We start from the raw sequence: 11,957 nt of genomic DNA, 5'->3' as shown, positions 1-11,957 counted from the left end.
TCAGGATCGTGCAGAGCTGCTGTAATAACCCACAGTGAAACATGGCCTTCTGACAGCTGCTGGTAGCACCAGGAGGGTTTGTGGGAGACACGAGGACCCGCACAAGCTAAAAAAAAAGTTTCCATTGAAGAGAGCTCAAGACATTCTGAAATGCAGAATGACACAAGTTCACCCATTTCAAGTTTAACCAGGAAGCAGAATTGCTCCTAAAAATGGGCGTAGAAGACAATTACACAGCCTGTTCATCTCGTTAATACATGTGGCCATTTGATTTTAAGTTCAGTAAAACACCGAAATCTTCAAGTATGTGACTCCATTGCACGCGTTGCAATGACGTAACAAGAAACGGTGCTGTAACTATTCCATGATGTGGCTCACCACTTGTCAGAACTACATTTCAGAAAGTGAGAGACTACCTTCATCAATACCGATCAGCTCCCGCACGAAGTGCCGCAGAAGAGGAAAACCTCGTTTCATTTTTTGGAGGGGTGAGCAGGAGGGAAGGTGCCCCACAATCAGTAATGATGAACCCAGAGCCAAGGCAGCTACTGGAACTGGGTTAATGCCCCACAGCCATACATGAACTCAGTCAGGAGGATCCTTTATACAGGACAGCCCTCAGTATGGATTTAACTGACATCGCTGTTACATCTTAAGTTAGGTGCAACGCAGTTATGCTATACGCTGGCCATCACCAACTCACAATTCGGCAATAGCAGTGGTACTGAAAGCAGCGCATCTCAGGAACGCTGGTAGCTAATCCTGAGCCAAAGAGGACACACGGATTCCACAGTTAACTGTTACAGTATACTTATTCCTCATGGCAAGAGAGTTGGAGAAGTGTTCACGTGGGTACTGAGGAGTTAGATGAAGTTTTACCTGCAGCATTAGGTGAAGATTAGTTACTTTCTGTGCAGACCACCCACAGTTGTCATCGCCAACTTCAAACCAAGGCTTCATACGTTGGATGTACGAACCCTCTTTGAAGAAATTCTGATTGGAATTATTATTCTTCAGCAAGTTTTGTAATAGGAGGAGACAATCTTCCACTACTATTCCTGGTGAGACAAAACCCCAAAATATTAATAAAAAAAATGACACGTGGAAAACTAATGAGCTTCTCCATACACTACATTTATGTTCTAGATGGAACAGAGCACACACTTGTAGTCTTCATTCTTAATAAACATTAGATTTGGGTTAAGAACTAGGAACCTCGTGCATAAAAAAATAACTAAATGTCACTCTAAGTTAAATACATCCATGTTGATTCAGCGTATTTCCAAGGAAACCATAGTTGTGGTGGTTCTTCCACAAGTCTAAAGCAAAAATGTTCTTTCCTAAGAATATATGATTAGTACAAGTTAATTGGGTAGGAACATGAACGTAAGACAAAGCCTCACAACCACTTTGTGTGTCTCAGTATACCTCCTTCAGAGTCGCTCTATCCTAAGCACTGAAATGAAGTTCCTCTTGAACCGCATCGTGATTCAAACGCAGCAATTCTTACTGGATTACACATTTGTTCTCTTTAATCACTGGTTACATCTTCAAAACATTTCAAAGCTGCTTTTTGGGTTATTTTGGTGGAGGAGCAATTCTTAGGAATAGCCCTTTCAATGAGCCAATTCAAACTCAACTCCTTGGAGTTGCAACAGCTTTTTTCCTTTTTTCTGTACTGAAAAAGTACTAGAGATGCTCATCAACTGTGTACTCTGTGAAGAGAAAATCCTCAGACAACTCTGTTCAGAAGACAACAGGAATAAAGGCAGCCTGGCTCTGGGACTGCTGGGATGCCTCCAAATCTGGACTCGACAGAGAGGATAAAGACTCACTCCTTACACTTCTGAAAATACGCGGGCAGCGCGGGGCTCGGGAGTGGGAGAACTAAGAGAGTTGTCTGTCACATCCCCCCGTGCCAGTCCTGCTGCAGAGCCACAGCGGGTAATTCCAGCCCTCGGCAGCGCTGCGGACAGGAGGAGTGGACACGCAGGAGGAGGGGAACGCACAGAACTCTCAGCACTTAGGAATTCACATACCAAGTCTCCTAAAATTAATAATTGCCTAAAAATAGCAGCTTTGAATCAAAGACTTGCTTAATCCTTCCATGCCAACATACCTGGAATAATTCAGCTGGGAGAGGAGCATTAACTGCTCCTGCAGCCCACAGGAAGGACACGGAACAGCAACCTGTCCCGGTACTGAAATAGATCCTGTAGCAAACTACAGCTGGTGGTAAACTCATTATGTGTTGCTAACAACCAAACAAAAAGAAAAGAACACCTAAGTGAGATGTCATTTTTGCTCATTTTTTTTATCCTTTCCCGTTCCCCCAACAGGTAGATGCTTTGGGAAGGAGCTGACCAGGAAAGTGCATTATTAGCGAGGCTGAAGAAACTGCACGAGCTGTTACTTCCAGCCACTCCAAGCATCTGAGGATCTCGCAGGAGGAACGCAGATGCTTAACTCGGTAAGTGGCAAATGCAGCATATGCCTATCTGACACTGCCATTTAAAGTATATACACTGACAGGGCTAAGCCAAACCGGAACACACAAACTCACACACACATGCCCAGAGAAATAAACTGATGTTTTAAACAAGTAGCTCAAGACTAGTTTTCAAAGAAGGCTGAAACCCTGCCTACTAGCTCCATCTGGTTTTGCTTGGTTTGTTACAACCAGACTGTACATTTTGATCCTTCTACCCACTGACCGAGCTCCAATTCCACACTAACACCAGCCTATAAACAGTCACCTCACAGCCTGTGCAGAAGCACAAGACTATGCATAAGTCTTAAGACTTTTCTGTACCTCCATCGCTGTTTCCTTCTTCTGTTATGATATCCAGAAGTCTCTCAAAGGCATTTTCGAAGGCAACAATCTTCTGTATGGCTGCGTTACTTTTTGTCAATTGCTGCAACAACAAGACTCCCTTGACAGGTGGGGGAGACAAGAAATTAAACATAGTTTCACTACAGCTACTTTGCTTTCCACAAGTCACAGCTCTTAGAGGGATGCTAGATGAGCAGCACCACAATCCCTGGCCAGAATGAGAGGGCAGAACTGCATGCCCTGCAACTCGACACCATTAAGACCCGCCATGGACACCACGCAACAGTTCCCTCTCTGCACTTCAAAAATAGAAGCACAGTACAGTTCAAAAGGATGATAAGAAGCTATACAGAAGAAAGAGGGAACTTGTAAAGCACTTCATCTCTTCTGTAGTCAATAATTAGAGCACTTTAGCATCTAATGAGTAAAGAACAACAACTGAAGGGAACCTGACAGCAGGCCGAGAGAAAGATCAGCCAATGTACTAGGAGACCCTAACACAAGGGTCAGTGGTTGCATGAAATACACAGTAACAGTTCGCTTTTGCTATGTGAATTGTGGGGAGACATCCAAAAGCCACCCAACTCGAATGAGGAATGAAAGATGGCCATTTAGCAACCACACTGGTTTCTTCATGTGCATTCGTTAACTTAATCCAAATTCTGCACAAATACTAAGCAATTCAATTCACTGTTACTATTTTTTAAGAGGATAAACTGCCTTTGTTCTGTACTTACATCATTTCGTATAACCTCCCTAGAATCTGCTAGCAAATCCATCAGCCTGGAAACACCTGCAAGAAACGCATTTAAAAAAAGAGCATAAAAAAGATGCAGCTTTTAGATGCTGAAGGTCTTTAAAACACCTTGCTCAAGACTCCTCTAGCCCTCTGCCATCATGTTTGCTGAGCTTCCAGCTTCACCGTTATCAGCAATTCACTCAGCCGCTTACCCATAGGGCTGACAAGAATTATCTGCTGCACTTGAGGTCCTTGCTGCTTTAAAAGAGATGTAAGTAGTTTCACTCCAGGCCAACGAACATGGAAATCAAATTCCTGCAAAGACGGAGAAGGGTACATTAAGTAATAAATTCCTAAGTATTCAGCTTTCTCTTGTAGACACCAGTTATGAACAGACACCCAACAGACACGGAATATCATCTGTCAGTTTCTTTTCTCATGCATCCTATTACAGCACATGGCCAGGAAGTCAAAACTCTATCCTCTTCCATGGGTCTTTTTTTTTTTTTTTATTATTTTTCATCAGCCATGTGAACTCCCAGCAGCGTCCCTCTCTGCTGGGGGAGCTTTCCTAGCTGTTTCTCCTTTCTAAAAAACAGTCAGTCTGACCCTCCAGGGATCGGCCCATATTACCCAGACATCCAAGAGGGAAAGAAAAGCAAGCCCTTTTAGATCTTCTTCATATTCCTAAAGAGCTTCTCTGTAAAAATTGGGTCTTGTCAGCACAAGAAAGTTCAAGAACTCATGAGTCCATGCACAGACTTGACCAACCATAAGAAACCTTTGGCCTCCCCGCGTCAGCTCCGACTCATTCAACAGCTGCTGACTGTACCCTCATCTCAACTGCGTCACCTCACAGAGCTTTCTGCACTCCTACTCCTGCTGGTATTAAAGCATCACCTTGAAGTAAGGCAGTAGATCACTAATTTGGGCAAGCATTCTTCTTAACTCTGTTCCTAGTTACAAGCGGAAACTGAGTGTGTCTTCCTTTCCTCAGCACCTTACCTACCTCAGGCATTGGCCATTTATCGAGCACATCATCATCTCCACTCTACTCTGCAGAGAGGTGGCAGCTATCAATTTTCTAAGGTTTATAAAGCATTTTCTAAAACCGACTCTTGTACAGAAGAAAGCCTGAATGGCATGATATCGCTAGCAAAGATGACGCTGAACTAAGGCCTCTGCAGAGAAAAAGGACTTGAAAAACACATTGCAACCTTCCAGCTCTGCAAAATGCTTTACACATTTTTATCAAATGACATTCCGTGTGCAATTCAACAGTCACACAGCTCCACCTATAGGATTCACCTGTCTTGAGGACAGATGCTTGCTGGCTTGAACTTGCAGATGTCAAATTTGGATCAATAAAATCAACAGCACCCTGCTGCAGCGTAAGGCCCTAGTTTAACGTGTTACAGATACATCCATCACCTATATCCAGGATTTCCCTAAAATATCTGTTGCATTTATGCATCCCAGGAATATATTTATAAGCCAGCCTTTTACACTCACTAAGTATTTTTATAGGACTGTCAGCCACAAACAGAATTTTCAGGAAGATAATTTTACTGACTCACTAACCGTAGTCTACAAAACTGCCCCTGATTTGCATTTCCATCTACTGAGGCTGAAATTCGGCACTCGGGGATTAAGCCTCAAATCTACTGGCAAGTGTTTAATACTGCAGAAAGCATCACCTAAGTTGCATATGGGAAGAGTATCATGTTTTTAATAAAGATGGACGATGAAAAAAAAGAGAAAAAGACAGGATTCGTGGTGCTTTTTCTCTCAAGCACAATCCTATTCTTAGTTTGGCAACAAAATTTTTAACAGTTCTGAATACAGGGGCAGTTCTTGGTGGTAATTCTGTGGGAAAATGAGTTGAACTCATCATGCCGATAGGAAGCAGACACCTTTTCTACTTGAACTGCATTTCAGCAGACATTATCTCATTATCATTTAGTGATCACCTGAAAAATTATCCTTGCATGAGTGACAACAGTTGCTGTATGTGGAGCAGTAATTTTTAGTATTTCTAATCAAATGTCTAAAAGCCTTTCACTGTCAGGCTGCTTTAAAAGCTGCACCAACAGTGTTCATCCAGGTCATGGTCTTCACTCACCTCCAACCCCACACTCCCCATGCCTAAGAAAACCTTGCATTTGACACGGGCTTCACTAGAAAGGCAAAACCATAGCTTTATCCATTAAGATAATCTCCCTGTACCGCGCTACGTATCTCTCAGTATTCCAAGTATGATACTGTTACTCACCTCCACAAGAGTCAACAAGAGCGTGACGTTTTCTTGCTGTTTAATGAAAATCTCTGTGAATTGACTTCCCAAATCATCAACTTGCTTTGTTAAGTTTTCTTCTGTAATAGTAAAAACAACGTATTACAACACATCATCGGAAGAACTTCAGGTAGTTGTAATTTTTATTCTTACTGAAGTAGGGCTATGGGCGACAGAGATTTAGAGTCACTGCTATAATGTTAATGGAATTATTTTCAAAACAAACACTGACACAAGCTTTGTACAAAAATGAAAAACCTGCATTACTCTAAACATAACTTTTACTGAGAGGTACCTTGTTTTAAAAATGGGAGGGAGCCAAAAACCTACTAAACAAACTAATTTCAGCATTAAAAGAAAAAACAAATCCTATTTCCATTGATCATATCCAACCAGATTGGCAGTTCTCACCCCCATAGCTGCCTGTAACAGATAAAAGCGATCACACTCTTAGGAAGCAGAGAATTCAGAGAAAAGAGAGAACCCTCCCAGCAGAGGAGGAGCAGAAAGCCTCAACACCGCTACGTTCATACGCAGCTGAACTGACCTGTTGAGGAGGTCCTCCTAAGGACCATTCACTAATCTGCAAAGCACATCTCGTACCAAGAGGCTTGAACGGAGCAGTGGGGAATATAAACCATCTAAAGCAAAATGGCTCAAACACCTCATTCATTTCTTTTGGTTTAGCAACAGGAAAGACCCAAACAGCAGGAGAGGAGAGTGTGCTTGAAATAGATGAGCATCAAAAGCTCTCAGTCTTGGAACGCAAATTAATTTCACGAGAGCAATGAAGTGCCATTCTGTTATTTATTCTTCAGTTGTGTAGAACTGGGATAGCACATAAATTACATCTTACACAATTATTTCACCTATCTTTCCTGCACAACACAAAAACCAACAGAAAACATGCAAACAGCAGTTCTGCGCCACTACTGTTTTTCTGGGCTGTGTGACAATTTACAAATCTATTTCACAAAACGATCCTGTGTAGGTACTATGGGTTGGCATACCTAAGGAATTTAAGTTGAAAAATGGAGGAAGATCGATTTTAATGCAGCAGGAGTTGGTTTTATTACACTTCCACTTTGGACAGGAAGATAAGACTTGTCCTTCAAGTCCACTACAGTCCCCAAGAGTCCAGCTGCTTCGCAGTAATTCCAATCCAGTCCCACTCAACACAGGTGGGAATTCCGTTGTACATGACACCCCACACTGTCCTGAACAGCTTGCTGCTTTGCTGCCCCCTCTCCATAACCTCCGGGCCCCCCTGCCCAGGCTCTCTTCTGTGCTTCAGGCAGTCAGAGAGCCCAACACTTCACTGAAGAGCCACAGCAAAAGCTCCACGGCTCGTCTGGTAAATCGGGCTGCCCTACAAATCACGCAGAGGTACACTCAGCACTGCCACACCGTCCCGTGCAAGCTGATGGAACCGCAGGCACAGGAACAACTTGAAGCATGAAGCACAGAACATAGGTGGTAAAGCATGTGAATTTATCCGATGGTCTAATTTGGTTAAGCTAAGGCAAAACAAGGATTCTTCCTCCTGCTTAACATGCAGGACTGGCAATCTTATCAAGGACTCACTAACAAACCATTAACAAGTGAGCAGCTATAAAAAGGGTCAAAGACCACACTTAATCTTCAAACTCTGCACCTTGTCAGGGGAATGGCAAAATCGAGAAAGCGAAGGACTCTACCGCAAAAATTTGGTGCCAAGAAAACAATTTTAATTCAACCAACCCCATTCAAACTGTTGGCAACGGTGATTCACTCCCAGGTATCAGTTTATAAGATCTAATTTTTAAGGCTTTCCAATACAGGAAAGAGGTTTTTGTTTGGCCTTTCAGACATCAGAGCTGATCATTTCTCTAATGTAGTATAGCTACATTTCTCCCCTGAAGAGGGCTTATGGGTAGGTAGATAACAAGAGGGAGAGACAAACAGCACCAATCTGCACTACATTTTCAGCTGCAGAAATTATGAAATACTAGTAAAAGTTGAAAAAAGGGAGGACGGGCTGCATGCAAAAATAACTCTAACCCAGTCATGCAGCATCTAGCAGAATACAAGTCCAACAGTGAGCTCTCTGAAGCTGAGGGGCTTATCAAGTCTGGGTCACTCCTGGTTTACATGAATAAACAAAACCACCCCGGTAAGCCAACGCTGCAGAAGTTCAGTTGCTCACTCGCTACCGTAGAGTAAGAGGCAACTCCGCGGAGAATCATACATGGATTACATGCGGTGCAGCCTGCTGCAAACCAAGGAAAGCCCATAGATCTAAACGTTTTCCTGTTAAATAGATGCTTCAGTCAAAATATTTCACTTTGAGTTTTCCCATGAGCTGTGACTGAACATCTTGTCCTTCACCCAAGCTCAGGTACAACGAGCAAGTCTTTGAACTATGGATTGCTCCTAATCCCAACTCTTGTCCTTGCGCAAGTTCCAGGTGCTAAGGCAAAACCTGAGCAATACACACAACTTGCACGGCCTCTTACAAGCTGGCTCTATTTTTTATTTGTTCCAAAACCTTAATTCTAGCTCAGGATGTTTAAGATTCTTCTATAAAAGGGCCAAATTAAAGTTCTCTTTTTCCCTTCTTCTCTCAACTCTTCCTTTTTCCTATCAGTATTGCTTCTACTAAATTAAAAAAGAAAAAAAAAAAAGAGAGATGAGCTGGACAGAAAGAAATAAAGTGAAACTCCATCTTCTACTGATGTGGCTGCACCACAGATCTTGCAACCAGACTTCAACTCATCATCAGTTTTCAATCTACACATTCACAGGGTTCAAATAAAAACCAGACCTTCCATCAACTAAGATTAGCTCTTAGTGATTCACTAACAAGCAGCACTGCAAACTAGAATTTAATCTTAATATCAACAGGTGAAGTGCATTTTGATAAAACCAGTTTAAAAAAGGAGAACGTACAAAGTGTTAGTGGTAACTTAGAGTAGAAATGTACACTGTATTTCAACATGCATTGCTTAAAAGAGACACTGTGAAGGACACCCATGTGAAGCACTTAGATTTGTGTCACATTCAGGGCTTCTTTAAAACAGAAACTGTTAACAATCGTTCACCCATTAAAATCCTGCCCGTTCTAAAGCCACACACTTACATGGCATCCGAAACAAGAATTTGTCATTCATACAATCTCTGAAGATCTGCTGGCATTAAACATGCCCGCATCACATGAGAAATAAAACTGGGAAGACACTCCAGCTCCAATGAACATGTGTAGGGCAGGATGTAAAAAGCTTCCGCTGAGCTCCAAAGGAAGTCTTCACAGTGTCCTTTTTAAATGGCAGCGAGTGTTACGGGTGTGAGTAGCAACTAGGCCTAAAACAAAGTGCTCTATTTATATAAGTAAAGTTTCTTTTACCTTCAGAATCATCTGTCAGTGCAGATAAAAGAAAAAGAAACAAGAGAAAGGTTTACAAGTTGAATAGCTTTCCAAACAGCACAACCAGTAGCAGCGAAAGCTCAGACTTTCACAGCAGCCATCCTAGCTTTCTACGGCAGCAGTTACTCCTTCGGGTGGCTCTTGCGGAAGTGACCAAACTTAACAATCCCATAACTCTTACTACACTGGTGGTCACACGTACGTAAGTCAAGTTTTGCAATGCTTTGCTCTTCATAAGAGATTGCTTATAGCATTCTTGTCAAGTCCAAAATCAAGGCTGGTACCACGAACATGGATTCACCAGCACTGTAGAACTCTGACCTTGTTCAAAACCTCTTTCATCAAGGTCAGGCAACGAACAAGGAAAAGACGGGCAAGTACGCAAAGCGACAATTTGAGAGACACTTAAGAACGACGTATCACAGATGGGTTTCACCTTGCAAGCCTCTCGCAGCTACCTAAGACGAGGCAGTTCATTGTAGCAGGCCCCGTGAAAAGACACACTGCACAACCTTAACGCCAACGTACTGGCACAAGTTTATTCATATCGGAGAACCCTCACCTACTTTCCATTAGGTTATTTATCACTTGTGGGGCCTTTGAAGAACTATGTTGGGGTACATACTGTAGACAAGAGACTTGAGCTCACACAGCAGTATCACCTTGTATTTTGCCCATTCACAGGAGCATTTCCACTCCACTACATGTAATGGAAACTAAAAAATGAGATACAAGTGCCGTCAGGAATGAGAATGACTCTTCAGGTCCATGGCAAATGCAGGATGTTAGGAACCCACAGATAGTATCCTTTAATGTATCCTTCTGCTCACACTGTATTCATGCTTGCCGAAAACGTCTTTTTTTTTACTGGACAAGCTGGTATGATGGATTTTCATGTTCATTCACCCAAAAGCAGAATGAATATTCTACAAAACTGTTTTTTTTTTGTTGTTATTTTCCTCTCGAAACCTTGGAAAGCCCACCTACGGCCATTTGGGTTCAATTACCAATTAAACAGCCATCAAGCTAATACTCCATGTGAAAATGCCAACAGAAGTGGTTTTCCAAATGACACCTGCAACACGGCAGAGGTGAAGTGTCAGAAGAATCCCACTCTGCTACACCACTGCTTCAGTTTCAGAGCTAGGAACATTTCTGGCAGGCTCACCTACCCGGCAGTTGCCTGCGTGCCTGTAACCGGTACCTGGTCTCCGTTCTCCCCAGTGACCGTGATGGTGACAAGCGCACGCGGGCGCAGCATCTGACACACATGGCTCTCCGATCGAGGCCTCCTCCTAGACTAGCACTTGCACAGCCCTCAGCCACATCCCATCCCCATTCTCGAGAGATGTCCTTGATGCTAAAAACAGGGACACTTGGACTGCGCTGCCCTCCACAGCATTCACCTTCCACCAGCCTGAAATGGTTATCATCCACAGCTGTTTTACTGATCAGAAGCATCTGACTCTTCTTCAGGCTCAGCACTCACAGCTCCAATCCAGGGTTTTAGGTTTAAGAACATTGCTCTTGCCCAAAGCTAATTTGGGTTACAGCTGTCATTTCCTTCAGGGTACTGATGTTTCCGTGAAATATGGCATTATTTTTAACAGCTGCAACCATTTCCCTGGCCTTTGAGACCAGTTCTGATGGGCTATCAAGAAAGGCCTTCGAAAATAAAATCAAAGCAAGAGGGCAGGGAGTTTCAGAGCCTACCTGTACAGAGTCTACTTCTACTCCTAACTATCTTGGGAAGGACCGGCAGAGTTTCTTTCTATAATGCCACAACAGAGCTGGAAAAGGTTTTCACACCTAAATACAGCCACCTTATCACAGGAACCTGAGATTTTATCTCAATATCCTCCTCAAATTATCAGTGTTCCACTGGACAGTAACAGACAGGACTGTCCTCTCCCACTAGCAAAGAATGACTCAATTCTTTGTTTACAAACTAGAAAAAATGAATTATCCCATTCCGATGCAGCTGCCGTTCATAGAATAGAGTTTTTAAATGTAACAAGCAAGTCATTGAGTATTACTTTAATGCAAGCTGCGTACAAGATTTTTAGCATTGTCGTAACAGCTACACAATAGCAAAGCAATTCTCAGCATTAGCAAATCACGGAGTACTACAGTTTACAATTTGAACAGAACCACCATAGAAGGCACCCCCAAAGTTAGTACAACTATTACTGTCGAGCGCTTACCTTGCTCCTCCTCTTCTAGGTCATTCGATATTACATTGTAGAGAGTGTCCAAGGCATAGCCAATTATTTCAGAATCTGAACTGCAAATGAAAGAACCACTTTTTTTTAATAACTTATTTCCAAATACTCGTACAACATTGTTTTTCTGCAGCATTAGACTAAGTGAGAAGAACTAATGTTGACAGACATTCTGTAATATCACATAACCATGAGCTGTCCTGTCCCTAAATGGAGTCAAACTCCTTTCCCCAGTTCCAGCCCCTCAGGTGGCCACATCCAGAAAGTCTGATGACACAAGATGACCTCAGGTCTAAGCGTGACCTCCCTTTCCCGAGTCACTCCTTACAACCCGCTCCTCGAGTATACCAGGAGAAATCTCTGGGAATGATACGGACCCCATCCCAGAAAGGCACCCAAGGAAGCTGCAGAGAAGCTTCAGCACCAGCCCAACACAGACCCTCCCCGCTACCCTGTCAGCAGGAACC

General features: G+C 42.9%; 1 protein-coding gene across 1 annotated transcript in view; it reads right to left on the bottom strand.

Moving 5' to 3' along the window:
* The window catches only part of USO1 (USO1 vesicle transport factor), a 36,176-nt gene that overhangs the window by 16,438 nt on the left and 7,781 nt on the right, over positions 1–11,957 (bottom strand). Inside the window, exons 5-11 of the mRNA XM_009886750.1 lie at positions 11,473–11,552; positions 5,845–5,945; positions 3,785–3,887; positions 3,571–3,626; positions 2,813–2,933; positions 880–1,058; positions 1–106 (exon numbers count right to left, since the gene is read on the bottom strand). Of these exons, the coding sequence (XP_009885052.1) occupies positions 1–106; positions 880–1,058; positions 2,813–2,933; positions 3,571–3,626; positions 3,785–3,887; positions 5,845–5,945; positions 11,473–11,552 (746 nt within the window). The remainder of the gene's footprint in view (positions 107–879; positions 1,059–2,812; positions 2,934–3,570; positions 3,627–3,784; positions 3,888–5,844; positions 5,946–11,472; positions 11,553–11,957) is intronic.

This window comes from Charadrius vociferus, unplaced genomic scaffold (genome assembly GCF_000708025.1).
Source record: "Charadrius vociferus isolate BGI_N301 unplaced genomic scaffold, ASM70802v2 scaffold516, whole genome shotgun sequence".
NCBI classification, from domain to species: domain Eukaryota; kingdom Metazoa; phylum Chordata; class Aves; order Charadriiformes; family Charadriidae; genus Charadrius; species Charadrius vociferus.
This window is presented reverse-complemented; position numbering and strand designations above follow the sequence as displayed.